The sequence below is a fragment of the Myotis yumanensis genome, unplaced genomic scaffold (assembly GCF_028538775.1).
Source record: "Myotis yumanensis isolate MYYU_CA2020_CCGP unplaced genomic scaffold, mMyoYum1.0.hap1 SCAF_3, whole genome shotgun sequence".
In the NCBI taxonomy this organism is placed as follows: Eukaryota; Metazoa; Chordata; class Mammalia; order Chiroptera; family Vespertilionidae; genus Myotis; species Myotis yumanensis.
The window spans coordinates 210,918,697-210,946,354 of record NW_027223754.1 but is presented as its reverse complement, the minus strand read 5'-3'; the positions used below and the strand labels follow the sequence as shown (position 1 = coordinate 210,946,354).

Sequence of the window (27,658 nt, the reverse complement as noted above, 5' to 3'; positions counted from 1 at the left end):
TGTTTGGTGTGGTTTATGTCACAGGCACCAGATTTGGCTCCAGGTGGGAAATGCAGTAATGAGAACATGAGTGCTGGTAATGCAGTGAGCCACAACAATTAAGACCAAAGGAAAAGCGCTGTGCTGGCTCAGGAGTAATTCTGCTATGCACAAAGAATCTTGCCTGGAGGGACTCCTCTCACCCTCCGACCCTCACAGAAGTTCGCTCTGCAGCCGCCTGTCACTGCTCTGTTGCAGACTCAGATCTTGCAGGCAGGGGTTCAGCCCTGGGTGGGTCATTAGAATGACTAGTGTCTGGCCCCTCCCTTGCTCCTGCCTGTTATTCCCCTCACTGAGGCAGTGTAGGCTCGCGGTCCCAGCCTGGATTCTGCCAAGATAAAGTGCTAACTGTGCCTCTGAGGTCAGTTGTAGATGAGCTGGAGACAGGGTGGGGCCTGGCAGATCAGAGCGTATTCATTAGACCTCGCTCCTTGAGCCCCCCATCCTCAGCCTGGGTTCTGTCCAGGTGCGTGTGGGTATCCACATAGCTTGTAGGAGGAGCCACACAGTCCGCTCTGCATTTAAGCTCAAAGAGAGAAGTGAGCTCACCCTTCTGGGCTGTTGAGATTTGCGTGTCTGGAAGCCAGCTGGTTGACCAGACAACCTCGTGAGTCTTTTCCAGCTTGAGTGATGATCAGCAAGCCGCTTACTTTGCTTCACCGGAAGTGCTGACCAGGCCCTCCGCCCAGTCAGGCTAGGTCTTTGCCAGGGGCTTCAAAGAAGCAAATTGGGAGACCGGCTGGCCAGCCGCAGGGCCAGATGCCTGTTCAGAGACCTCGGAAGAACTTTACTGCCCTTCCTACTGCCCTTGGCTCTTCCTTGAGCAGAGACAGGTCCCCGTGCCCTTCCGGGTGTCAGCTCTCCAGCAGGATCTTGCACTTCCTGGTGGCCGGCGGGTATGAGAACAGACAGAGCGTCTGTCCATTGGCTTCCTGCTTGGGAGGCCTTGCCAGAGGCGGACACTGTCTGACAGGTGTGTTTAGGAGACTTCTGTTTCCACAGGTCCCTGGTGTTGGTTCCAGGCTGCTTAGTGTGTACTTCTATTGTTTTATTTCTTTTCTACTTTTTAACTTAAAGGGAACATGTTTCCTTAACTGTAGCCATATTTTACTAATGGTCCGTGCCAGCTGTTCACGGCTGCAAGGGGAACTGAGGCACCTCATCCTTTCTGAAAGCCGCTGTGGCCTAAGGTGGCTGCCCCACGTGGGCTCGGCTATTTCTCCTTGGCCAGCGCCCAGGTTAGGAGAGAGCCTCTGAGTGCCAGTCTACCCCTTGCTGCTCGGAAGCGCGCTCTCTGGCAGGTTGCGCAGCGGGAGCCTGGTCACGCCATGTACTTGTGGGTTCTGAATGAACGCACTTCATTTACTGCCTTGCTCCGTGCTTGCGGGGGAGGGGCGAGGATTTACTGAGTTCTGGCCCCCGGGGTTTGCCTCATAGATACCCCAGGACTCAGAGGGCAGTAGGGATGGTGCAGGCCTAAGCCAAATTATGAAAGGGCCTTTTTTATTTGTGTAGAATAAGAGGACCTCAAATTTTTTCATTTATATGTTTCCTTGCTTTTTTACCTTTTACTTGCAATCTGTGGGTACTCAGGCTGCTAATCTGGACCTCCGTTTAAGCCTGAGTTAAATTGTAAATTTAACAAGGCTAAGTACCGTGGCTGCCTCCCGCCACGGTGCCTGGGAGCAATCTGAGACTGTGCGATCAATATTTATTAGCATTCTGCCACCACATCTTGCACCAGTGACCTGGCTGTCGGTCTCTGGGAGCTGGGTGTGCAGCGTGGACTCATTAATGAGATTTCCTCGCCCACGCCTCGCACTGCCCTGGCGCGGAGAGCTCTGCTCACCTGCAGGCTGTCATCGAGGATGCTGTCACCGTGTTAGAAGTTGGAATGAATCATTTTCCTCTGAGGATTAATAGCCCTCACGGGGCTTCTCGCCTCTGAAGCGTTTAGCGTGGATTAGGCAGCTCGTGTGGGGGCTTCTCCCTGTCTCCGTGGGCTGTGGGGTGGAGGGGGCAGCGGCCCTCAGGCCTGGCCTCCTTCCTGTCTCTGACGTGAGGCTCGGCAGGGGAAACGGTGCTGTAGACGCAGTGTTTCCTCCCGGAGCCTTGGCTCGGGCCTTCGGGTGGGCTTAGCCTAGAATCGGGAGGGTTAAAAACAACATTTATTAGAGATTGTTTCTGATTATTAAAACAATATGACATGATGGAAATACAGAAAAAAATAAATCTCGTATAATTTTACTAACCAAAGCAGTACCACTGTTATAATTCGGTAGATTTCCTTTGTCCTTTTGTAATGTATATAAATATTTTGATAAAATTAGGATTGTACTCACACATTTATATATCCTGGTTTTTCAAGCGATTTTACACCATGAGTATTTCTCATATACCATTAACTATTTTGACATGTTAATTTTTAAGCGATACTTCATGTTGAGGTACCATATTTACTTGGGGTGTCTCTAATGTTTTCCTATTGGAAATCCTAGCGTGGGGACCTCTTATCGCCACGTCCGACCCTGTCAGTCCGGCCTGTCAGTCACCCGTGCCACTCGCCAGCCCCAGTTGACTGTCCCCTCTGTCTTGCAGATTGTTTGCTGCATGAGGAGAACTTCTCGGTGAGGTGCCCCAAGCACAAGGTGAGTCCCAGCCCCCAGTGCCCGCTCCTGCCAGGGTGGTGGGGGCTCCTCCTGAAATGCCTGCAGACGTGGCAGGACGCAGCCTGCCTGCGCCTGGCCCTGCGGACCTGCGGTGTGGGGTCGGCACCGTGTGGAGAAGTGTGTTGGAGAGAATCTTGTTTGTTACAAGAAATTAGAAAATCAAACTCAATGAAACTACTGATTCCCACGTTAGTTTAATGGAGCCCAGTTCACAGGTCGCGTGAGGTGAGGTTGTTGTAGGCCTTGACACATAAGCAAAGGCATTTTCCCAGCCAGGGAAACAGCTGACTCCGGGATTAGGGGACACTCAGCGTCTCCCAGGTTTTACTTCAGCAGAAGCAACCGGGGTCCGCAGTTGGCAGTTGCTGCTGCTCCCTGTTTCCTGCTTCTCTTTTGAATTATTTCCAGAGATGGACCGTAGGATCTACAGTAGTCTAGTTTAACTTAATCTACATGTTTTTGGCTCAAGAGGTGTCTCTGGGCCCTGGCTGGTGTGGCTCACTGGACAGAGCGTCGGCCTGCAGACTGAAGGGTCCCGGGTTCGATTCCAGTCAAGGGCACATACCTCGGTTGCAGGCTCCTGGCCCTGGTGGGGCATGCGGGAGGCAACCAGTCGATGTGTCTCTCTCACATTGGTGTTTCTCTCTCTCTCCCTCTCCCTTCCACTGTCTAAAATTCAATGGAAAAAGTATCCTCGGTGGGGTTTAAAAATAATAATAATAAAGTTTCGGTTTTTTTTTTAAAAAGAGGTATCTCCGGGTCCCCTCTTCTAGGACAGGATGGAAGACAGGATGCTGGTCTGTGTCTGAGAGGACGCGCACACGTGTGTGTGTGTGTGTGTGTGTGTGTGTGTGTGTGTGTAGAGGAGGCGAGGACAGGAGGAGCCAGGGCAGCTTGAAGGGGGAGACACCACCTGGCAGCTTCTGCAGCGCCTGCTGCTCTCCTCTGGCTGAGCTCACACTGACCCCTGGTGGTCACTGGCCTTCAGTGTCCAAAGAGGGCCAGAAAGTACTAGAAAGAGGTTACCCTTGACAGGTCCGCCCTCAGAACGCTCCTGAAGGTGCCCACTGAGGCTTCTCTTTTGAATTATTTCCAGAGATGGACCGTAGGATCTACAGTAGTCTAGTTTTACTTAATCTACATGTTTTTGTTTTTAAACTTCCTTTTTTTAATGGGCACGCTTTGCCTCAGAACACCCTGTCTGAGTGCTCCTGTTCGTCACTCAATACTGACTCTGCTTTTTCTTTCCTTTCCATGTGCTGTTCCTTTCCTCCCTCTGCCCCCCTGACCCCACGCTCCTCCCTGTCCCTCCTGCCTGTGTCCTCGGCTTGGCCCGCGCCAGCCTCCCCTCCCATGCCCTCTCCCCGCCTTGCAGAACAAGACAGCGAAAGGCAGCCTCAGCACAGAGCAGTCGGAGCGGGGGTGAGGGGGGCATGTGTCGTGGGAATGGAAAGTACAGCAAGCACAGGTGAGTCGGGCGCCGCCCCTGCCACTCCCGGTGGGTGGCGGCCTCTGCCCTGCTCCTCGGCCAGGCTGCAGCACGGTGATCGGTGATCGGAACTGCCAGCACCAGGTGGAGAAAGGGTTTGCCGTGTGCTGCTGAGGCGTTGGAGTGACTGTTCTGAAATCAGGCCTGGCATGTGCTCCTGGGGGCAGAGGCAGCAGCCTCGCAGGACAGCCTCGGGTGGGGCAGGTCAGCCTCGGGTGGGGCGAGGCCCTCGCTCCTGGCTCAGCAAGGCTTCTAGCCAGACGTCATTATCTGTGAAGCTTACGGTGGGTTTTCCTTTGGAAAACAAAAAATTCCCCAAGTTTTGTTATTTGAAGTCTTTTTCCTGGTACTATGAAGGATTGATTTTTACAAAGGGAAGGAAAACCCCCTCAAAGATATAGTAGACTTCAGCATTGATGTAGTTTTACCCTGGAAATCTCAGGAGGTTGGGTTGTGCTCTGTGAGCGTGTCTGCGGCTGTGGTCAGGGCTGGCGGCCGAGTCTGCGAGCAGATCACCGGGCTCGCGGCCCTGGAAGCGGCAGGCCCCCGGGGCAGGAGGAACAGACTGGAAAGAGAAGAAAGGAAACCAGAACATAACTGGGGCACTTGCCAGGCAGGATGGGGGTGAGGCCCGTTGTCAGAGACGTTCCTAGTGGGACTCCTCTCCCGAAAGGGGGGCCCTGTCTTTACTCCGGGGTCTGAGACCCGAGCAGGGGTGCTGGGCTGGCCTCTTGGGGTGGTTCCTTCGCTGCTTACAGCGGCTCTGCCTTGTCTGGACCACCTAACAGTGACCTGGGGAAGTGGACTTCACTGCGGAATGTGGGGGAGCGGACAGGACAGGAAGCTGTCGAGCGAGTGGACCCGTGGTCATCATCAGTAGCGGCCACTGGCCGCCATCCTTTCCCGCTGGGCAGCCCTGGGCTCTTCCAGGAGTTTCTGTCGGCCCTTCGTGTCCCTGCGCTTGATGGGGTCACTGTGCCTGGGCGGCTCTGCCACCATCCTGTGCTCCCCTCCAGCCAGGCAGGCAGCGCTGCCTTCGCTCGGGACCACGGTGGCCATTCCTGGGGGTGCCCTGGGAGGCCGGCTGCATTTGCCGTTTGGGCCGATTGTCTTAGCCGTGGGATCCCACTTTGTGTGTAAGAAAAAGGGGAAGTCGGGGTGCTGGCCTCTTCTTGGGAGTTGTTTTGTTCACCGTGTCTTTCCACTCCATCTACTCCTGGCCCTGCCAGCTGACAGCCCGCCCCACCGGAGTGGGGGGGTGGTCAGGGCAGGAGCCTGGTTCATCCCTGAGGTTGGCGCCACTGTGCCTGTCTGCACAAAAGAAACCAGCGGTCCCTCAGCGCAGCCCTTTCCAGTCTGTGGAGGTTAAATGGCCTCTCGGAGGGAAAGGATGGACATACTGCGTACTGCGTCCTGTCCTGTCCACCTAAGATGTTTATCTTCATCTACTGTCCGCACGAGGCAGGACCCTGTCCTGGTGTCCGAGTTCAGCAGTCACCCTCCTTCAGGCCCGGGGCGCCCGCTGTCACCCTGTGCGGATTGTGCAGGAGCCCCAGTGAGCAGGGCAGAGGCTCAGCCCCCACCCTGAGGCGCATTCATCTGGGGTCCGCGCTGGCGTATCCGACCCAGCAGAGGGTCAGTGGGTGTGCATGTGGGTCCGCTGCCTGCTGCTTCAGTTTCTTCCATAAAGAGAACCACCTTTGGAGGATTCCGTTAAGAAATAAAACGTGCCCAGCACAGCCTGCGTGGGGCGAGGCCTTGGCATGGGCGGGGCCAAGGCTGCAGTTGGGGCTCTGCCTGCACTACTCCGTCCATCAAAATCCCGGGTCTGGGGGTGCAAGCCCTAGTCCCCCACCACTCCCCACAGTATGTGTGTGACCTGCCACTTGTCCCTTGCAGGCCAGCAGTGCCAGAGAGGAAGCATCCTTGGGCAGCCGTCCACTGGGCCACCTCCTGCCCATTCTTAGTGTGTGGTGCACTCCAGGCGGCTGGTGGGCAGGACTCTGGCAGCAAGGCCCCTGTCCCTGTCTTCCATCTTGTCAGGTGGTAAACAAGGAGGCCCCCTCCGCCCCCCAGCCAGGCCCCGTCCGGTGGTTGGGAAGCAGGAACTCCATCGCCACTGCTCTGTCCTGGGTGCGAGGGGGTGCCCCCTGCACACACAGCCTCTGTGGTTGGCATGTCACACACAGCCCGTGTGTGAGCGAGGATCCCGACCTAGAGTCCGCTTGCCTGGGCTGGCCCAGCGAGTCCTGGGATTACATTTCCAGAGGAGAGCCTGACTGTCCATCCCCACCCCACACCGTGCTTCCCGCACAGACCCCGCCCGCAGGAGCCACTTGTCCCGTTCTGCCCTTCTCACTGCAGAGGCTTCGTCACACTTAGAATCCCACCCCCCCTCCACCAGCTCCTCCGAGGCTGCGCTTCCTGTTAGTTCCTGGACCAGAGGGCTCTGCCTCCGACCTCATTGACCGGCTCCCACTGGGCCTCCCTTCTCTGTCTCCACCTCCTCCCTCCTGCAGCCATCAGCATCTCTCATCTCCACTAGCCCTGGCCGTGAGGAGGGGACCGGTCTGTGTTTGCCTGGAGCGGGCATGTGAGGGAGTCGTGGTTAAAGGAGGCGTGCCCCCCAGAGAAGGTGTTCACTCACCTGACTGTACCCCCTGTTGGTACAGATTCAGAATGAGATCCCCTCCCCAGCACGGCTGGGCCTGCAGGTCTGTTTGAGAGGAGAGTGCCCGGCCAGGCTGGGTGCAGGGCACAGGACAGCCTTGGCCCTGGGTCCCTTGCAGGCCACAGAGCTGAGGCTGAGGGCGGGGCAGAGGGGTGGGCGAAGGTTTGGCCCAAGGAGAAGTCTTTGCCAGACATCGAGGTGCCTTTTTTGTTGTTGTCTTTATTGTTTTTTCCCCCAAGATGCCTTTTTAGAGAGAACATGGCAGACCCTCCGTGCCGGGCGTCTGCTCCTGGCTCTGTAGGTCCGTACAGTTAGGCAGCACCGTTCCCACAGCAATTACACCTGCAGCCCCTGTGTGGCTTTGGCCACGTGTGTGACCTCTCAGCCTCACCAAGTTGCAGGGTCAGGCCTCTGTGTTTCCTTGAAATAGCATCTGTAAAGCCACTGGCAGATAGTAGGTGCCTGGCACATAGTAGGTGCTTCAAGAATTTTCTTCCTGTGCTCCCTATCCGATTTGTGTTTTAGAAGTGAGAAGTTAGGGTCCCGTTCTATTCGGGGTGCCATGTACTTGGTCCAGTCTCACCTTGAAGCCTGGAGCTGGGGCTGGAAGAGGAACGGCCAGCAGCAGGATGTGGGGAGCTGGGCGGGCCCCCAGGGACAGGGCTTTCTAATGCAGAGCTGACTGGCCGGCCACTGTGAGTCAGGGGCCGCAAGCCAGCTCTTCCGCAGGCTGGCTGGGGCTCGGCCACCTCTGTGAGGACCACGCCTGCCACCATGTGCTGAGCCCACCACAGGCCCCAGGTGGAGGACTCCCGAGCAAGGGTCACCTGGAGGGCAGCCCCCACCTGGAGGTCGGGAGTTCTCTCCTGGTCTGTTTCTTCCGTGCCCTGGGCAGGCGGGCACTCCGTGAGGGGCCCTCAGTCTAGTCTCCACAGCCGAGCGTCATTGCTGCCTTCAGGGGTGTCCCGGCCCAGAGCCCTGGCGGCTCCACCCCTGGTCCTGGATGTCTCCCAGGTCAGCAGCTCCTTCTCCGGGCCTGTGGCTGCTGGGCCCCGTGGAGGTTCCCACACCCACTGTCTGCTCTGTCTTCCAGGTGAGACTGTGGAGATGAGGAGGAGACACTCGTGATGGATGGAAATGGTCCTACTGTGCAGCCACACCCCGCCCGCCCCGCTGTGCCCACCCGCCTCAGCACCTCCTCCCAAGTCCTTACATCACACTCAACCGTGACACCACAGGAAAGAAAGACCCAAGAAGTCAGAATGGCTGTTTCCATGGACACAATCTCCATAGTGACAATGCGGGGGGAGGGGGGAGGGGTGGGGTAATGGGAAAGGGTGGGGGGAATTAAAAGGGAGGGATAAAATATATATATATAAATCTATTTTTAGTCTGGAAAGACTTTGTTTAAATGAAAGGTGCGCTGTCCCTTTTGATTCTATTTTAAAATTATCTAGCTAAAGAATTCCAAATTGGTTCCAATAACAACGAAATTTAAATGTGAAATTGAACTCATCTCATAGAGGACGGGGTGTGGCTCTGCCGGTCAGCCTGTCTCCCGCCAACTCAGATCTCTAGACCCAGAATTGAAAGCCGGCGAACACCCAAACCACCCTTTGTCATTAATTTGTCTCAAAGTGGGGAGGTTGAGGGAGGGGAGTGGGGCGGTCCATGTTTTCAAGAGTGGGAGAATGATGTTTAAACACAAAAATAAATTTTTTTCATTTCCAGAAACACTATTTATTTATTATTTTTAAAATTTTTATCTTTTTGGGGGTGAAATTGGTAGATGCCCCAGGTCACAGCTGTGTGCTGCGTCATGTGGCCGGTGGGAACCCCAAGTGCCTCGCTGAGTGCAGCGGGGCCATTCCCAGCGGGTGCCACCTCGACAGGACTGGAAGTCTCCGAGGCGCTGGCTGTCTGAGCGGTGGGGGGTAAGCTGACCAGGACACCCCTTTAGCCCTTTATTCTTTTTGCTTTTGTTTTTATAAAAGAAAAGGGGGCCTGTCAGTTGAGCAGCCCCACGCTACGTGATTCTTTATGTTGTATTGTTTTGTTTTGTAAAGTGTATAATTTTTAAATATCTGAGTTTTAAAAAAAAGAGAAAAAGTACAAAAAAATTCTTGTTAAGGCCTTAAGAAGGGGTTAGTGCATCTTTCAGGGGTCACTCTGCCGTGGGGATAAAATAGCTGTTTCACAAACAGTTTTATTTAAAAAAAATCAAAAAAATAATAAACTTCATTTTAACCTTGTTTCCTTTTTTATTGATTGTAAAACAAATGCGTCTCTTTCTCCTCCTGCTCCAGCCCCCAGAGGTGGCTTTGGTTCTGCTGCAGGGGAGGCAGGTCTGCCTGGTCCAGCCGCTCAGTGCGGGGAGCCCAGCCTGTGTGTGGGGACGGTCAGATTTACTTAAGCTGATATGAGAACATATTTCCAATCAACATTAATTTTAAAGATTATAAAAAAATAATGCAATGTTAATGGACTTTTTTAGAGAACAGAAACTCCGGAAGGAATGTTGTGAAGTAGAAATAAGCAATTATAAATGAGTTCTTGTGTGCTCATCAATTTGGGGCTGCAGAAATGGCAGATTAATTTCGTTTTAATGGCTACATCAAGCAGTGTGGTCCATTTCTCATTTCACGGCGCCGGGACGGAGGCGTGGGTGGTGTTCTGCGTGGGCCTAGGACCTGCATAGCAATGACGGCTTTTTGAGCTACTTGGCTTCCCATCTGGTCTCAACTTGGCATTAACACAGTTCAAATGAAATTGATAGATTTCGGGTGTCAAGGGCTACACCACAAAACTGGAAAAATATGCATCTTGAGGAAAATACTTTTCTGACAGCAAATGATTCTTCGTCATTTTGCCTTTTATTCTCCTGTCCCCCTTTGACTTGCTGGCGATGCGTGAGCGAGGCCCTGTGACCGTCCCGGGTCTTTCCTCTGAAATGCTGGTGACGGGAGTGGCATTTCCCACACACCCTCCTGCCCCAACAGCTCCAGCTGCCCATGTGCATCTCAGTTCCCCCCACATTTGAGTTCTGTGCATTTTATTTAATATCTTTCACTGTTTAGAGCAGTTTTAGGTTCATAGCAATATTGAGCAAAAGGTACAGAAAGTTCTCATATACCCCCTGACCCACCACCCACAGCTGCCCGGCTACCAACCCCCCAGCCCCAGCGTACACTTGTTACAATCAGTGAGCCCGCTCCAACACAGCCACCCCAATTCCACAGGGAGAGTCCTGTGGGTTTGGACACATGCATGACGTGTGTCAGTCAGTGCACACCCAGTAGTTTCACTGCCTTAAACAAAAACCCTCTGTGCTCCCGTTCATCCCTACTCCTGGCAGGCACTGTCTCCAGAGTTGCATTTTCCAGAATGTCCTGTAGGTGGAATCTGTGTGGCCTTTTCAGGTGGCTCCCTTCACTTAAGGATGACGTGCATTTTAAGGGCCCTCCATATATTGGTGGCTTGACAGCCCATTTTATTTTATTGGCTTGAGAGAGAGAGAAACATCTATTCCACTTATTTATGCATTCATGTGCCCTGGCGGGATCAAACCCAAAACTGATGCTCTAACCAACTGAACCACCTGGCCAGGGCCGATAGCTCAGTTCAAAATGTTAGTACTGAATGCTATTCCGTTGTCTGGCGGTATCACAGTGTATCCATTCGCTCAGTGAAGGACACCTTGGTTGCTTCCAAGTTTGGGCAATTAGGAATAAAACCGCTATAAACATCCATGTTTTTGCTCGGACATGAGCTTCAACTCCTTTGGGTCAATACCAAAAAGTGTGATTGCTGGATCATATGGTAGAAGAATGTTTTTTTAAGTTGTGGCTTAAAATTTATCATCTCAAGCAGTAAGTGTGCAGCTCGGTAGTGCTAATGCATTCACATTGTTGTGCAACTCCCGCCAAGCGGAGACCCGGTGCCCGTCAAACAGCTGGGAGGCCGGCCCTGCCCGCTACGCCCGCCCTGCCCGCTCCGCCCCGGAGCCTCGCGCTCCTGCGTCCTCCGCGGCGTCGGTCCCGGGGCCTGCAGCCGCCCCACCGGGGTCTCCAGCGCGGAGTCCGCTGCCTGCAGGTGAGCCGGTCGCCCGGGCGCGGCGCCCACGAGCTGGATGAGCTGAACGCAGGTCCGGCCCAGGAGGAGGAGGGTTGGGCGTTTGGGCCGCGGGGGGAGGGCAAAGTGAGCAAAACGCCGCTGGCTCGGCTCTCCCGAGGCCCCGCTGGCCAGCCAAGCCCTCCGCTTTCTCCACTCCCACCAAGGGGGCTGCTCCGCCGCTTTGGGGGGCCCTGGCCGGTCACCGTGCCTGGGGGACCCAGGGCCCCGCGCGCTCTCTGGTCCGCCATCTCTCAGACGTCACGCTGGCCTCAGCCTCAGGTCGCCATGTCCAGCAGGCCCCGTGCATGCGACCACCTGTGACACGCGTGTCCCTGGGGGCGGGCCTCACTCACGGCGGGGTGGGGAAGGGGGCGGCGGCGTGTTTCTAAGGGAATAAACGGGCCGCTGGCCCTTAGAGAAGTTCAGGCTGAACAGTGCGCAGCAGGAGCTCTGAGTGTGGGTTTGCGATGGACCAAAGGCTGCTCGGTAACTGTGACCCGTGATTCCTGGACCCCTCTGTGCCTTGGGGACCATGGAGCCGCCTGCCTTAGGGGCTGTGGGGGGCGTGCCAGTGCCCGACCAAGAAGCTGCGTTGCACAATGATGGCGAGGGCCACGGGCCCCGTGGCCACAGGGCTCCCCTGGCTGCCTGTGCTGCACAGCAGGCCCCTTCAGGGAGCACAGGCTGGCCCTCACTGCCCTTCACACCTGCCCCCAGGACTGCTCGGGGAGCAGGGCATCCAAACAAAGGCTACATGAAGGGAAGGGGCATTGCCTGATACGGGTTCGCCCTCACTCTTCCCAGGGGTGTGCCAGGTAAGCTCTCACTCTGGAAATGGCTGGAGTACCCGGTCTCGAAGGGGCTCTCCCCAGCTGAAGCAGGGCTGGAGGAAGCCTCTCCCATCTCCCCCCACCCCTTCTCTCCCTCACTGGCAAGGATGAAACAATCCAAGCCCCAGCCAAGGCGAGATGCAGGGTGGCCCACCTGGGCCCCAGCAAGCTACACACGCAGCAGCCAGTCAGCGGGGGCCAGTGTGGGGGGTAGGGAAGGGCCAGAACAGTGTTCACACTCCAGGCCAGGCGTCAGGTGGGATTGGCAAACATTGAAAGCCAATACCAAGAGGCCACAGCGCTCTGAGCCAGAGGCACCCTGCAAAGAACTGGTGCTCTTACTGTTGGGGAGTGAGGGAGAGAAGGGGTGGGGGGAGATGGGAGAGGCTTCCTCCAGCCCTGCTTCAGCTGGGGAGAGCCCCTTCGAGACCCGGGTGAGAGCTTGCCTTGCACACCCCTGGGAAGGGTGAGGGCCAACCCGTATCAGGCAATGCCTCTTCCCTGCCTCTGGCCTCCTGGGTCTTCGAATTTGAGTGGGTTTGACCTCAAAGTTCCCACCAGTTTCACTGATTTGAAAACTGAAGTCCCACCTCCCTTACTGTTGGAGAAGGAGGGTGCTGAGGCCAGCAGGCACCCTCTGCTGAGAAGGGGCAGAGAGGCTGAGCAAGAGGGGGGCCGGGTAGACACCGTCCCCGCCTGGAGATGGCACGTGCTGGCATGAGATGGTACGGAGGTTGGCATGGTTCTGTGAGGGGCCACAGAGCCTGAGGGGACCAGGCCCAGGGAGAGGGAGGGCGCCGCACAGGGAGCAGCCTGGCCAGGAACTGCATCACCCCACTTGGTTCCCACCCCTTGTCTCCCAGCAAGAATCTGAGCAGCTGATGGTCAAGGACAAATGATAATGAGGAAGCAGGCCCCCTCCTCTGGGGACAGTCACATCCTAGGCCAAGCTCACAGCAGCTCAGTTGACAAGGGAAGTGCCCCCCACCCCCACCCCTCAGACTGGAGCCAGGAGGGAAGGAGATGTGTTACTGGGCGGCCACCAGAGCTAGGAGGCCCAAGGACCAATTTGTAACAAACAGGAAGGGGTCCTCAGGCAACCAATGGGCTTATCGGGGTGACCAGGGAGCTCTAAACACACTCTTCGCCTCCCCTCCCCACCCCAGGTTCAAGCTCACCACAGCCAGGACCCAGCGGAACCCAGGAAGCTGGGCCAGCAGCCAGCCAGGTGAGAGCCTCAGCAGGCCTGTGAGCAGCCTCAAGGTGGGGGGCTGAGTCCAGGCTGGACCCAGGAGAACGAGGGGACGTGTGTGTAAGCTGTGTGTGTGGTGTTTGGGTGTGTAAATGTGTGTGCATGTGACTGTGTGTCAGACTGTGAGCACGCGGGCAGTGTCTGTGAAGTGTTTTGTGTGTGACTCTGTGTTGAGTGTTCTAGTGTGAAGGGAAGGGGCACCGAGAGCTTCATTGCCCACACGGTCCCGTGACCTCCCTATAGCGCTGGGCAAAGGTCAGCAACAAACCTGGGAGGGGAAGGCCGCTCAGGAGGAGGCAGGTGATGGCGGGAGGCAGGGACATGTTCGGGGACAAGACTGCGACCACGTTAGGTGTGAGCCTGAGAGACAGGAGCCAGGATCAAGCCTGGAACCCCCTAGTTGTTCCTGGGAGCCCGGACAGAGCTGCGGAGTGAATTGGGGGTGAACTTCTTCCCCCCACCCCCACCCAGGAAAGCACCTAGAGAGGACAGGAGGGGCAGGATTCTCCAGCCACCCCTGCACCTGACCTTGTCCAACCTCTCCTGTACCCTCTGACAGTGGTAACTCCCAGACAGATTGGCTCAGGGCAGAGGGCAGGGCCAGCCTCTGGCTCCGTTTATAAGGAGAGCCCAGGCTGGCCCCGCCCACAGGGCGTGGTGAGGGCACTGTGCCTGTCCTGTCCTAGGTGCCTGTGTGGTGAGGGTGCCAGTGTGCCCAGAGGAGCCCTGAGGACACTGAGACAGCCATGGGACTGCTGACCGGGGAGGCGCTGTGGTCCCTCGCTGTGGCCACCGCTGTCTTCCTGCTCCTGGTGGACCTGGTGCACCGGCGTGTGCACTGGGCTGCGCACTACCCGCCAGGCCCCAGGCCGCTGCCAGGGCTGGGCAACCTGCTGCACCTGGACTTCCAGGACATGCTGGGTTCCGTTAACCAGGTGAGTAAGGCGGGGGTGGGCAGCAGGGGCCACAGGGACCCTCCTAGCAGCAGGCAGGCTGGGTGTGAGCCACAGGCTGGACAAGGAGCTGAGCTGAGAAGAGGGGGCGGGTTAGAGAGGCTTCCTGAAGAGGTCATGGCTGCAGGGCCCGGAGACAGTTGGGACTTTCCAAAGGTCAGAGAGGGAAAAGGTTGCAGAGGGGGTGGGACTTGGCAGCGGGTTTGGGTTCTGCTTAGACGGTGTTGAAAGTAGGTAAGCCTGAGTCCCGTCTGCTTAATTATATTTTTATTGATTTCAGAGAGGAAGGGAGAGGGAGAGCGGGATGGAAACAAATGATGAAAGAGAATCATTGATTGGCTGCCTTCTGCATGGGGGTGGAGCCCACAACCCAGGCAGGTGCCCTGACCCTTAATCTAACTGACCTCCTGGACCATAGGTCCACGCTCAACCACTGAGCCGCTGGTCGGGCACGAGCCCCTTCTGTTTAGCTCAGGGGGAAAGGGCTGGAGCAGGGGGAGAGGAGTCTGGCCAGGAGCCCCATTTCAATCAGGAAGTCAGGTTGAGGGAGCAGAGAATGGGCTCAAGTCTGCTCTGTGGGTCCTTGGGCCTCACTCTCACCTGCATGGCCTTAGCTTCTGCCCCTGAGAGACAGCATGCTCACGTGGCCTATTGACAATATTGGTGTCATTTGCAAACTCAGAGATGCCAGATGTGAGGTCCTTGGTCATAGAGAAGTGACCCCAGGGGACCGACCAGATGAAGTCCTTGCATCGCTCCCTGCTGACAGCCCGGGTGTCCTGCAAGGTCAGGGCCCTGAGAGCCGGCCAGCTTACCCAACACCCTCCGTCCGCAGCTGCGGAGCCGCTTTGGGGACGTGTTCAGCCTGCAGCTGGCCTGGACGCCCGTGGTCGTGGTCAACGGGCTGGCGGCCGTGCGCGAGGCGCTGGTGCACCGCAGCGAGGACACCGCCGACCGCCCACCCTCGCCCATCCACGAGCATCTGGGTTTCGGGCCGCGCGCGCAAGGCAAGCAGAGGACCGGGCCGACCGCGGCCCAGCGGGCACTGGGCCCTCAGACACCCGGCAACCCTCGCGGAGGAAGGCGGTGGACTCGCTGTGCTTTCGGCCAATAGGAAGGGGCGGCCGGTGGAGGGGGTGGGCGGGGCCTCACCGGGTCAGGGCGGGCCAGGCCGCAGCGAGCAGCACTGGGACGAGGAGCGGAAAGGCGGGAAACGGAACCGGCGAGGGCGGGTTAGTGCGGGCAGGACCTGCCACGAGAGGGAGGGAGCTGGCGAGCAGTGTGGGCGGACAGAGGGCGGCCTGTCTCCAGCCGGAAGCGGGTGTCAAAGTTGGGAGAATGGGTGGGGAGAACTCCTGTGGGCGGAGCAGGGGGCGGGGCTGCACCCTCGGGGGCGGGGCTGTTGGGATGAGCAAAGGCGGGGCCTTCACCGTCGGGGGCGGGGCTTGTGGGCGGGGCCTGGCCGGGCGGGGCCCCGCTCCAGGTGGAGGAGGGAGAGCCCGCGAGCCACGTGTGCGGCAGGGGCGGGGCCAGCGCCCGCCTAGCCGCGCCCACTCCCCCGGATCCCAGGGCTGATCCTCGCGCGCTACGGGCACGCGTGGCGCGAGCAGCGGCGTTTCTCCGTGTCCACCCTGCGCGACTTCGGCCTGGGCAAGAAGTCCCTGGAGCAGTGGGTGGCCGAGGAGGCCGCCTGTCTCTGCGCCGCCTTCGAGGACCAGGCAGGTGAGTGCGGAGGCTGAGGGGGAGCCGGGGCGGGGCTGGGGACGAGAGGACCGACGCGACCCCCGCTCTGCACCCCCTCCCCTAGGGCGCCCCTTCAGCCCCAGCGCCCTCCTGAACAGAGCGGTGAGCAACGTGATCTCCTCCCTCATCTATGGGCGCCGCTTCGAGTACGAGGACCCGCTCCTCCTCAAGCTGATGGACCTAATGGAGAGCGCCTTGAAGCAGGAGCCGGGACTCCTGGGCAAGGTGGGGGAGTCGTGGGGACCGGACTCGTCAAGAGGACACCTGGGCACAGGAAGGCCCGCCCAGGACCCGCACCTGTGCCCGTCCAGGTGCTGGAATCGGTCCCTGTGTTGCTGCGCATCCCGGGGCTGGCTGCCAAGTTCCTCAAGGGGCCGATAGCCTTCATGGCTCTTCTGGACGAGCTGGTGGCCGAGCACAAGATGACCCGGGACCCAGCCCAGCCACCCCGAGACCTGACTGACGCCTTCCTGGATGAGGTGGAGAAGGTGAGGGGCAGCTGCCAGGGATGGGGGCTGGAGCTGTGGGTTGTGCCATGAGGTAAGCCCAGGGGTTGGGCCCCCAGGCTGCTGGGTACTGTGGGAGCCACTGGGGGGCTTCCTCCCTCTGCCCCTGAGCCCACCCTCTGCATGGCCAGGCCAAGGAGGACCCCAGGAGCAGCTTCAACAATGAGAACCTGCGCATGGTGGTGGCCGACCTGTTCTTCGCTGGGATGGTGACCACGTCGACCACACTGGCCTGGGCCCTCCTGCTCATGATCCTGCACCCGGATGTGCAGCGTGAGCCCGGCCTGGGGTCGGGTGTGATGGGGGAGGCAGCAAAGGTCAGCCCGTGGTCGCTGAGCTGAGTTTGGCTACCCAGAGGCTGGGTCCTGACTCTGAGGTCAGAGTGACTTCCTTCTCCACATGGGCCCAGCCCCCGATTCGCCCCCTCTCAGGCCAGAGCCCAGCCCCCACCCCCACCCATACCCCCGGGGCCTGACCCCTGTGGGGATGCTTGTCTGTCCAGACCGGGTCCAAAAGGAGATCGATGAGACTATAGGGCAAGCGCGGCCACCAGAGATGGCGGACCAGGCCCGAATGCCCTTCACCATGGCTGTGGTCCACGAGGTGCAGCGCTTTGGGGACATCAGCCCACTGGGCGTGCCCCACATGACCTCCCGCGACATTGAACTGCAGGGTTTCCTCATCCCCAAGGTAGGCCTGTGGCCACCCCACCCCCGCTCAGCCACACCCACAACCTGTGCTCTGACATGGCCACTGACCAGGACCCTAGCCTTGCTCACTGCCCAGCACTGACTGTCCCGTCCGTGGGCCATGGGGGTGAGCGCAGAGGCAGGGCCCCCGCTGGGTGGGAAGAAAAGCTCAAGTGTTGGAGGAGCCCCTGGGAGCAGGGACGGGTGGCAGGGAGGCCCCATGGGAGGCAAGTCACTGGGCCCCACGGGGACAGGGAGGTGGCCTGGGCGGGCGTGGTCCAGACAGTGTGCACCCGTGAGTGTTTGGTGGCCGGGGTCCAGGCATCCCCCGCCCAGACCCACCCACGTGAGGTGTCTCCTGCCAGGGGACCACGCTCATCACCAACCTGTCGTCAGTGCTAAAGGACGAGACTGCCTGGAAGGAGCCCTTGCGCTTCCACCCCGAGCACTTCCTGGACGCCCAGGGCCGCTTCGTCAAACAGGCAGCTTTCATGCCCTTCTCAGCAGGTGCCTGTGGGGGCCCAGCCTGCTGTCCCCCCCGAGGGAGCCAGGAGGCATAGGGCCCAGGCGCAGGCTCATGCCTCACCCCCCCACCTACCCACAGGCCGCCGCTCATGCCTCGGGGAGCCCCTGGCCCGCATGGAGCTCTTCCTCTTCTTCACCTGCCTCCTGCAGTGCTTCAGCTTCTCGGTGCCTGCTGGGCAGCCCCGCCCCAGCGACCACGGGATCTATAGCTTCCTGGTGACCCCACCCCCCTACCAGCTCTGTGCTGTGCCCCGCTAGAGGGGGAACCACACCCAGCCGCTCCTCAGCTGGGAGCCCTGATGTACAATAAACCAGCTTGGTGGCTGCAGCCTTACTTTGAGTCCCACCCAGGCCCCTTAACCAGCCTGGCAGCGACGGGGCCTCAGCAGCCTCCCCAGGCCAGGCCTGCCCTGCCTGGTCCCTCCTCACCTCGCATTTGGGCCCGTTTGAGAGGCGGTTATACTGAGGCTCAGAAAATGAGAGCTGACCCCAGTCGCCTGTGGAGCCCAATACTGGCTGCTTGCATGGGTCCCAGTCTCTGCTCAGGTCCCAGCCCCTGCTGGCCCGTGGGAAAGGGAGGCCTCACTCAGCCTGATGCTGACTCTCAGGCCCAGCAGCACCTGCCCTGCACCACAGGCAGCAGCTCAGCCAACACCAGCAAGTCTGCTCCCCCACTGACACCCCAAAAGGTGGGGACTCAGGAAGGCTGGGAAGTGATGTGCCAGGCTAACGACCAGGCTCAGTAATGGGGTGCAGAGCTCGTCCTGGGAACCCTAATGGCAGCCCAGGAACCAGCCCCATCCCTACAACTCTGCATCACCCCAACATTGAATGAGCCGCATTCCCTGGCCCCTCAGGTCTGCTCCTGGCCCAGCTGCTGCTGGAAAGAGCTGTCTCCTGGGCCGGCTGCAGCTGGAGAGACTCATGTGGGCTCCAACCCTGGGCACAGTCCTCGGAGTGGCCAGGCCATGTGCCTCTGCCTCCTTCCACAGCCAGGCTTGGCGCCTGGAGCAGACAAGGAGCCCGGGCCCCACCCTTTCTTCCCTTCCTCACTGTACATGCGAGCCCATCGAGCCTCTCCAGCCAGAAGGCAGGCCCTGACCTTGCCTGGGCCTCACAGGTGATCATCCGGTGCTGGGTTAGCTCTTCTCCCGCAGCCCTCCAAGCCCTCCCTCCTCTGGACTGACAGATCCCACACCCGGGGTAGAAATCATGTTCCAGGTCACTTCCCTGTTCTGTAACCCCTCCTGTGGGACAGCAGAGCATTTTGGCATTGCTAACATCAGCGGTTCTCAACCTGTGGGTCGAAACACCTTTGCGGGTCAAACAACCCTTTCACAGTGGTCGCCGAAATACATCCTGCATATCAGATATTTACATTACAATTCATAACAGTAGCAACATTACAGTTATGAAGTACCAACGAAAATTTTATGGTTGAGGGTCACCACAACATGAGGAACTGTATTAAAGGGTCGCAGCATTAGGAAGGTTGAGAACCGCTGGCTAAAATGATGGCTCCCTGCCTGCGGGCGCACACACACACACACACACACACACACACTCATGGCCCACCTACCAGGACCAGGCCCTCCACCCCGACTCTGAGTCCCAGAGACACTCTAACACTCAAGGAAAAGTTATAGAGAACCCTGCTTTCCCTTCCTCTTGGCCAAGTGGGGGTTCCCCTGCCTGGTCATTCGGGACATGTTAATAGGGTGCACCCAAACCTTACCTCTCCTTCTGGCCGCATATACCAAACACCATTTTCAGTCTAAGGAGAAAGGATAGGCAACAGTCAAGGCATCACAGGCCGGGGCCCCAGTGTTCCTGGACTCCGTGGCCTGCAGGAGTCACAACAGGCCAGAGGCAGTCGGTGGACAACAAGAACCTCCACAGGCCAGGCTCAGCCAGAGGACGGCCTGATGGTCAAACCAAGGAGGGAGGGCACTAGCACCAGGAGCTTGGGAAATGCTCAAAAATTTCTCCCAAGAGCTCCAAACGAAAGATGGTTTTTGTGCCTTAGAGTTGGGAAGGGAGGTCCCAGAGAAAACAATGGGGAAAAGGGGGTGGGCTAAGACGAAGGAGAGAGGTATAGCTCTATTGAACATTTGGTATAAAATGTCCCCAGGAGTAGGTGGTGAATGATAACTATAAACAATAATGATTTTAAAACACTTTAAAGTATTTTCTGGGTTACAAAGCATTTGGGGAATTGTTGCAGAAGACCAGAGAAAAACCAAGCACCGCTTTAAAGAAAAGGTACACTGTTTATTTCGCCGGCGGGCTCAGCAGAATAACTTCCCAAGTCTGAGCAAAGTAACATGCAGGGAGCTTCTCTTTTATATCTTTCTGGTGTCTTTGTCCCTCAAATATGGATTATGCTTCTGGTCCTTTTCGTGGGCTTTGCAAAAATGACCCCAGGTGTTGGGGGTCTGCAGGCCATATCTAGTGGTCTGGCCTGGCACCATCCCTAATAACCCTCCCCCCCCCCACCGCCCCCGGAGCTGTGCACTGTTCATAGTTTATGGCCTCTGTGAAATGTGAGCATTTAGGTAACAGGTTCTGCTAGACCAGTTTCTGGGAAAGAGGCAGTGACTTAATTATAGGTTATCAAGAATGTACACTGGGCTTGCTGGCACAGATTCAGACTGCTAGCCCCCCAAATATCAGGGTTACATTGAAATTAGCCTTTTTAGACTTCTCAAAATAATTTGGGGAGCACTGAAGGCGATTCCCTAGCTTCCTCAAACTATTCTGTCTGGAACCCCCATCAGTGTCAGCATTCCCTACAAATTGACACCATAGCAAAGTCAAGGTCTCCAATGTGAGCTAGACCCTGGATGAGGCCAGTGAGCCTCCGCCTCCCGAGGCAGCTCCCATTCTCCACAGGGACCGTTTCAGAACCTTCTAAAGATTTAAACCTTCACCAGATGCGAGTTCCCTTCACCTTCTGCCACCAAACCCTCCCATTCATTCTCTGCTTCTCACAGGCCAATTCCTCCTCCAGGGAGGGGCTGCCCTCCCCTCTGAGATCGCCCCCTCCGTGCTGCATTCCATCTGGTCGTCTCACAACCTGGGCGTTTGGGGTCTCCTCTCTCATATATTCAGCCTTTCCTTCTCTAATGGCTCCTTCCATCAGCCTTTAAACACATCACTCATCTCTGCACTGCAGTCTCGGCACTGCTGGCCTGACATCACCACCTCTTCCTAGGGACCAGCACCTGGGAGCAGGCGCCCCTAGCCTTCCCACCGTGCTGCGGGGGCCCAGCCCAGCACTTGGGGCACCCAGTGAGGATGAAACAATCCAAGTCCTAGCCAAGGTGAGATGCAAGGCGGCCCAGCTGGGCACCAGAAAGCTCCATACTTGGTGGCCGGCTGGGGCCTGGCAGGGGAGTGGTGTGGGAGGTGGGGAAGGGGCAGAACAGTGTTCACACTCCAGGCCAGGCGTCAGGTGGGATTGGCAAACATTGAAAGCCAATACCAAGAGGCCACAGCGCTCTGAGCCAGAGGCACCCTGCAAAGAACTGGTGCTCTTACTGTTGGGGAGTGAGGGAGAGAAGGGGTGGGGGGAGATGGGAGAGGCTTCCTCCAGCCCTGCTTCAGCTGGGGAGAGCCCCTTCGAGACCCGGGTGAGAGCTTGCCTTGCACACCCCTGGGAAGGGTGAGGGCCAACCCGTATCAGGCAATGCCTCTTCCCTGCCTCTGGCCTCCTGGGTCTTCGAATTTGAGTGGGTTTGACCTCAAAGTTCCCACCAGTTTCACTGATTTGAAAACTGAAGTCCCACCTCCCTTACTGTTGGAGAAGGAGGGTGCTGAGGCCAGCAGGCACCCTCTGCTGAGAAGGGGCAGAGAGGCTGAGCAAGAGGGGGGCCGGGTAGACACCGTCCCCGCCTGGAGATGGCACGTGCTGGCATGAGATGGTACGGAGGTTGGCATGGTTCTGTGAGGGGCCACAGAGCCTGAGGGGACCAGGCCCAGGGAGAGGGAGGGCGCCGCACAGGGAGCAGCCTGGCCAGGAACTGCATCACCCCACTTGGTTCCCACCCCTTGTCTCCCAGCAAGAATCTGAGCAGCTGATGGTCAAGGACAAATGATAATGAGGAAGCAGGCCCCCTCCTCTGGGGACAGTCACATCCTAGGCCAAGCTCACAGCAGCTCAGTTGACAAGGGAAGTGCCCCCCACCCCCACCCCTCAGACTGGAGCCAGGAGGGAAGGAGATGTGTTACTGGGCGGCCACCAGAGCTAGGAGGCCCAAGGACCAATTTGTAACAAACAGGAAGGGGTCCTCAGGCAACCAATGGGCTTATCGGGGTGACCAGGGAGCTCTAAACACACTCTTCGCCTCCCCTCCCCACCCCAGGTTCAAGCTCACCACAGCCAGGACCCAGCGGAACCCAGGAAGCTGGGCCAGCAGCCAGCCAGGTGAGAGCCTCAGCAGGCCTGTGAGCAGCCTCAAGGTGGGGGGCTGAGTCCAGGCTGGACCCAGGAGAACGAGGGGACGTGTGTGTAAGCTGTGTGTGTGGTGTTTGGGTGTGTAAATGTGTGTGCATGTGACTGTGTGTCAGACTGTGAGCACGCGGGCAGTGTCTGTGAAGTGTTTTGTGTGTGACTCTGTGTTGAGTGTTCTAGTGTGAAGGGAAGGGGCACCGAGAGCTTCATTGCCCACACGGTCCCGTGACCTCCCTATAGCGCTGGGCAAAGGTCAGCAACAAACCTGGGAGGGGAAGGCCGCTCAGGAGGAGGCAGGTGATGGCGGGAGGCAGGGACATGTTCGGGGACAAGACTGCGACCACGTTAGGTGTGAGCCTGAGAGACAGGAGCCAGGATCAAGCCTGGAACCCCCTGGTTGTTCCTGGGAGCCCGGACAGAGCTGCGGAGTGAATTGGGGGTGAACTTCTTCCCCCCCACCCCCACCCGGGAAAGCACCTAGAGAGGACAGGAGGGGTAGGATTCTCCAGCCACCCCTGCACCTGACCTTGCCCAACCTCTCCTGTACCCTCTGACAGTGGTAACTCCCAGACAGGTTTGCTCAGGGCAGAGGGCAGGGCCAGCCTCAGCTCCTTTTATAAGGAGAGCCCAGGCTGGCCCCGCCCACAGGGCGTGGTGAGGGCGCTGTGCCTGTCCTGTCCTAGGTGCCTGTGTGGTGAGGGTGCCAGTGTGCCCAGAGGAGCCCTGAGGACACCGAGACAGCCATGGGGCTGCTGACCGGGGAGGCGCTGTGGCCCCTGGCTGTGGCCACGGCCGTCTTCCTGCTCCTGGTGGACCTGATGCACCGGCGTGTGCACTGGGCTGCGCACTACCCGCCAGGCCCCAGGCCGCTGCCAGGGCTGGGCAACCTGCTGCACCTGGACTTCCAGGACATGCTGGTTTCCGTTAACCAGGTGAGTAAGGCGGGGGTGGGCAGCAGGGGCCACAGGGGACCATCCTCGCAGCAGGCAGGGTTGGGGGTGGTTAGCAGAGGCCACAGGGACCCTCCTAGCAGCAGGCAGGGGTGGGGGTGGGCAGCAGTGGCCACCGGGAACCCTCCTCGCAGTAGGCAGGGGTAGGGGTGAACCACAGGCTGGACAAGTCGCTGAGCTGAGAAGAAGAGGTGGGTTAGAGAAGCTCCCTGAGGAGGTCATGCCTGCGGGGCCCGGAGACAGGACTTTCCAAAGGTCAGAGAGGGAAAAGGTTGCAGAGGGGGTGGGACTTGGCAGCGGGTTTGGGTTCTGCTTAGACAGTGTTGAAAGTGGGTAAGCCTGAGTCCCGTCTGCTTAAATATATTTTTATTGATTTCAAAGAGGAAAGGAGAGGGAGAGCAGGATGGAAACAAATAATGAAAGAGAATCATTGATTGGCTGCCTTCTGCATGGGGGTGGAGCCCACAACCCAGGCAGGTGCCCTGACCCTTAATCTAACTGACCTCCTGGACCATAGGTCCACGCTCAACCACTGAGCCGCTGGTCGGGCACGAGCCCCTTCTGTTTAGCTCAGGGGGAAAGGGCTGGAGCAGGGGGAGAGGAGTCTGGCCAGGAGCCCCATTTCAATCAGGAAGTCAGGTTGAGGGAGCAGAGAATGGGCTCAAGTCTGCTCTGTGGGTCCTTGGGCCTCACTCTCACCTGCATGGCCTTAGCTTCTGCCCCTGAGAGACAGCATGCTCACGTGGCCTATTGACAATATTGGTGTCATTTGCAAACTCAGAGATGCCAGATGTGAGGTCCTTGATCATAGAGGATGTGACCTCATGGCCCTGACCAGATGAAGTCCTTGTATCGCTCCCTGCTGACCGCCCAGGTGTCCTGCAAGGTCAGGGCCCTGAGAGCCGGCCAGCTTACCCAACACCCTCCGCCCCCAGCTGCGGAGCCGCTTTGGGGACGTGTTCAGCCTGCAGCTGGCCTGGACGCCCGTGGTCGTGGTCAACGGGCTGGCGGCCGTGCGCGAGGCGCTGGTGCACCGCAGCGAGGACACCGCCGATCGCCCACCCTCGCCCACCTTCGAGCACCTGGGTTTCGGGCCGCGCGCGCAAGGCAAGCGGAGGACCGGGCCGACCGCGGCCCAGCTGGCAGGGGGCCCGCAGACACCCGGCAACCCACGCGGAGGAGGGCGGTGGACTCGCTGTGCTCTCGGCCAATAGGAAGGGGCGGCAGGTGGAGGGGGAGCCTGTGCCTGGGGCGGGCAGGGCCTCACCGGGCCAGGTCACAGCGAGCAGCACTGGGACGAGGGGCGGGAAGGAGGGAAACGGAAACGGTGTGGGCGTGGCGAGGGCGGGCAGGACCTGCTACGAGAGGGAGGGAGCTGGCGAGCAGTGTGGGCGGACAGAGGGCGGCTAGTTTCCAGCCGGAAGCGGGTGTCAAAGTTGGGCGAATGGGTGGGGACAGCTCCTGTGGGCGGGGCCTGCATCGACGGGGGCGGGGCTGATGGGCGGGGCCCCGCTCCGGGTGGAGGAGGGAGAGCCCGCGAGTCACGTGTGCGGCAGGGGCGGGGCCAGCGCCCGCCTAGCCGCGCCCACTCCCCGCTTCCAGGGGTGGTCCTCGCGCGCTACGGGCACGCGTGGCGCGAGCAGCGGCGTTTCTCCGTGTCCACCCTGCGCGACTTCGGCCTGGGCAAGAAGTCCCTGGAGCAGTGGGTGACCGAGGAGGCCGCCTGTCTCTGCGCCGCCTTCGAGGACCAGGCAGGTGAGTGCGGAGGCTGAGGGGGAGCCGGGGCGGGGCTGGGGACGAGAGGACCGACGCGACCCCCGCTCTGCACCCCCTCCCCTAGGGCGCCCCTTCAGCCCCAGCGCCCTCCTGAACAGAGCGGTGAGCAACGTGATCTCCTCCCTCATCTATGGGCGCCGCTTCGAGTACGAGGACCCGCTCCTCCTCAAGCTGATGGACCTGATGGAGGAAGGGTTGAAGGAGGAGTCGGGACTCCTGCGCCAGGTGGGGGAGTCCTCGGGCCCCCTAGCCCGCCATGGGCCTCCTGGGAGGAGGGTTATACACAGGGCGCTGGAGAAGGGCATTCAGAAGGGGCCTCTGCCAGAGGACAGGCTGGAGGGGAGGGAACACAGACACCACGAGGGAGAGGCGTGCCAGGGCCACACCCCCAGGAGAGCCAGGGACCTGTGCCTCCCTCATCTGAAGCCACGACTGGGAGATTTCAGGTTAACCTTCGGGCACCCAGGCCAAGGGAGAGGGTGGGGTCGAGGCCCGCATGTAGGGAGGAAGCAGGGCAAGGTGGCAGCCCCTTGGGACCTGACTCGTCAAGAGGACACCTGGGCACAGGAAGGCCCGCCCAGGACCCGCACCTGTGCCCGTCCAGGTGCTGGAATCGGTCCCTGTGTTGCTGCGCATCCCGGGGCTGGCTGCCAAGGTCTTCAAGGGGCAGAGGGCCTTCATGGCTCTTCTGGACGAGCTGGTGGCCGAGCACAAGATGACCCGGGACCCAGCCCAGCCACCCCGAGACCTGACTGACGCCTTCCTGGATGAGGTGGAGAAGGTGAGGGGCAGCTGCCAGGGATGGGGGCCGGGGATGTGGGTTGTGCCATGAGGTAAGCCCAGGGGTTGGGCCCCCAGGCTGCTGGGTACTGTGGGAGCCACTGGGGGGCTTCCTCCCTCTGCCCCTGAGCCCACCCTCTGCATGGCCAGGCCAAGGAGGACCCCAGGAGCAGCTTCAACAATGAGAACCTGCGCATGGTGGTGGCCGACCTGTTCTTCGCTGGGATGGTGACCACGTCGACCACACTGGCCTGGGCCCTCCTGCTCATGATCCTGCACCCGGATGTGCAGCGTGAGCCCGGCCTGGGGGTCGGGTGGGATGGGGGAGGCAGCCCGTGGTCCCTGAGCTGAGTTTGGCTACCCAGAGGCTGGGTCCTGACTCTGAGGTCAGAGTGACTTCCTTCTCCACATGGGCCCAGCCCCCGATTCGCCCCCTCTCGGGCCAGAGCCCAGCCCCCACCCCCTCCCCTACCCCCGGGGCCTGACCCGTGTGGGGATGCTTGTCTGTCCAGACCGGGTCCAAAAGGAGATCGATGAGACAATAGGGCAAGCGCGGCGACCAGAGATGGCGGACCAGGCCCGAATGCCCTTCACCATGGCTGTGGTCCACGAGGTGCAGCGCTTTGGGGACATCATCCCACTGGGCGTGCCCCACATGACCTCCCGCGACATTGAACTGCGGGGTTTCCTCATCCCCAAGGTAGGCCTGTGGCCACCCCACCCCCGCTCAGCCACACCCACCACCTGTGCTCTGACATGGCCACTGACCGGGACCCTAGCCTTGCTCATCGCCCAGCACTGACTGTCCCCGTCCGAGGGGCGTGGGGGTGAGCGCAGAGGCAGGGCCCCCGCTGGGTGGGAAGACAAGCTCAAGTGTTGGAGGAGCCCCTGGGAGCAGGGACGGGTGGCAGGGAGGCCCCATGGGAGGCAAGTCACTGGGCCCCACGGGGACAGGGAGGTGGCCGGGGCTGGCGTGGTCCAGACAGTGTGCGCCCGTGAGTGTTTGGTGGCCCGGTCTGGCATCCCCCGCCCAGACCCACCCACGTGAGGTGTCTCCTGCCAGGGGACCACGCTCATCACCAACCTGTCGTCAGTGCTGAAGGACGAGACCGCCTGGAAGGAGCCCTTGCGCTTCCACCCCGAGCACTTCCTGGACGCCCAGGGCTGCTTCGTCAAACAGGCAGCTTTCATGCCCTTCTCAGCAGGTGCCTGTGGGGGCCCAGCCTGCTGTTCCCCCCTCCCCCTCGCCAAGGGAGCCTGGAGGCATGGGGCCCAGGCGCAGGCTCATGCCTCACCCCCTCACCCACCCACAGGCCGCCGCTCATGCCTCGGGGAGCCCCTGGCCCGCATGGAGCTCTTCCTCTTCTTCACCTGCCTCCTGCAGCGCTTCAGCTTCTCGGTGCCTGCTGGGCAGCCCCGCCCCAGGGACCACGGGATCTATAGCTTCCTGGTGACCCCACCCCCCTACCAGCTCTGTGCTGTGCCCCGCTAGAGGGGGAACCACACCCAGCCGCTCCTCAGATGGGAGCCCTGATGTACAATAAACCAGCTTGGTGGCTGCAGCCTTACTTTGAGTCCCACCCAGGCCCCTTAACCAGCCTGGCAGCGACGGGGCCTCAGCAGCCTCCCCAGGCCAGGCCTGCCCTGCCTGGTCCCTCCTCACCTCGCATTTGGGCCCGTTTGAGAGGCGGTTATACTGAGGCTCAGAAAATGAGAGCTGACCCCAGTCGCCTGTGGAGCCCAATACTGGCTGCTTGCGTGGGTCCCAGTCTCTGCTCAGGTCCCAGCCCCTGCTGGCCCGTGGGAAAGGGAGGCCTCACTCAGCCTGATGCTGACTCTCAGGCCCAGCAGCACCTGCCCTGCACCACAGGCAGCAGCTCAGCCAACACCAGCAAGTCTGCTCCCCCACTGACACCCCAAAAGGTGGGGACTCAGGAAGGCTGGGAAGTGATGTGCCAGGCTAACGACCAGGCTCAGTAATGGGGTGCAGAGCTTGCCCTGAGAACCCTAATGGCAGCCCACGAGCCAGCCCGCTCCCTGGGCCTCTGTGTCACCCCAACATTGAATGAGCCGCATTCCCTGGCCCCTCAGGTCTGCTCCTGGCCCAGCTGCTGCTGGAAAGCTGTCTCCTGGGCCGGCTACAGCTGGAGAGACTCATGTGGGCTCCAACCCCAGGCACAGTCCTGGGAGTGGCCAGGCCAGGCAGGGCGCACAGGAGGC

The 27,658-nt window shown here is 59.4% G+C and overlaps 3 protein-coding genes across 8 annotated transcripts in view; all 3 read left to right on the top strand.

The window, feature by feature from the left end:
• TCF20 (transcription factor 20) overlaps positions 1 to 9,119 on the top strand; it is a 161,625-nt gene extending 152,506 nt beyond the window's left edge. For 4 of the 5 annotated variants that reach the window (XM_070411237.1, XM_070411236.1, XM_070411239.1 and 1 more), the window contains 3 exons: positions 2,638 to 2,687; positions 4,051 to 4,176; positions 7,962 to 9,119. In XM_070411237.1, coding sequence (XP_070267338.1) covers positions 2,638 to 2,687; positions 4,051 to 4,134 — 134 coding nt within the window. In that variant the 3' untranslated portion in view covers positions 4,135 to 4,176; positions 7,962 to 9,119. The remainder of the gene's footprint in view (positions 1 to 2,637; positions 2,688 to 4,050; positions 4,177 to 7,961) is intronic. The other variant, XM_070411238.1, reaches the window with a different exon arrangement.
• Positions 9,120 to 10,895: 1,776 nt separating this feature from the next.
• On the top strand, positions 10,896 to 17,813 carry LOC139007626 (cytochrome P450 2D14-like). Its single transcript, XM_070411235.1, has 11 exons — positions 10,896 to 10,960; positions 12,978 to 13,039; positions 13,750 to 13,998; positions 14,852 to 15,023; positions 15,586 to 15,738; positions 15,824 to 15,984; positions 16,071 to 16,247; positions 16,397 to 16,538; positions 16,768 to 16,955; positions 17,320 to 17,461; positions 17,559 to 17,813. The coding sequence occupies exons 3-11, from the start codon at positions 13,810 to 13,812 to the stop codon at positions 17,735 to 17,737; spliced, it is 1,503 nt and encodes a 500-aa protein (XP_070267336.1). The 5' UTR covers positions 10,896 to 10,960; positions 12,978 to 13,039; positions 13,750 to 13,809; the 3' UTR covers positions 17,738 to 17,813.
• A 2,894-nt stretch (positions 17,814 to 20,707) lies between these two features.
• LOC139007625 (cytochrome P450 2D14-like) lies at positions 20,708 to 27,006 on the top strand. 2 transcript variants are annotated; one of them, XM_070411233.1, is made up of 11 exons: positions 20,708 to 20,802; positions 21,844 to 21,905; positions 22,616 to 22,864; positions 23,818 to 23,989; positions 24,485 to 24,637; positions 24,723 to 24,883; positions 25,230 to 25,439; positions 25,589 to 25,730; positions 25,951 to 26,138; positions 26,502 to 26,643; positions 26,752 to 27,006. In XM_070411233.1, the coding sequence occupies exons 3-11, from the start codon at positions 22,676 to 22,678 to the stop codon at positions 26,928 to 26,930; spliced, it is 1,536 nt and encodes a 511-aa protein (XP_070267334.1). In that variant the 5' UTR covers positions 20,708 to 20,802; positions 21,844 to 21,905; positions 22,616 to 22,675; the 3' UTR covers positions 26,931 to 27,006. The 2 variants fall into 2 exon arrangements, with proteins under 2 accessions (XP_070267334.1, XP_070267335.1); XM_070411234.1 differs by lacking the exons at positions 20,708 to 20,802; positions 21,844 to 21,905 and having other exon boundaries at positions 22,561 to 22,864; positions 25,263 to 25,439.
• The last annotated feature ends 652 nt before the right edge of the window (positions 27,007 to 27,658 follow it).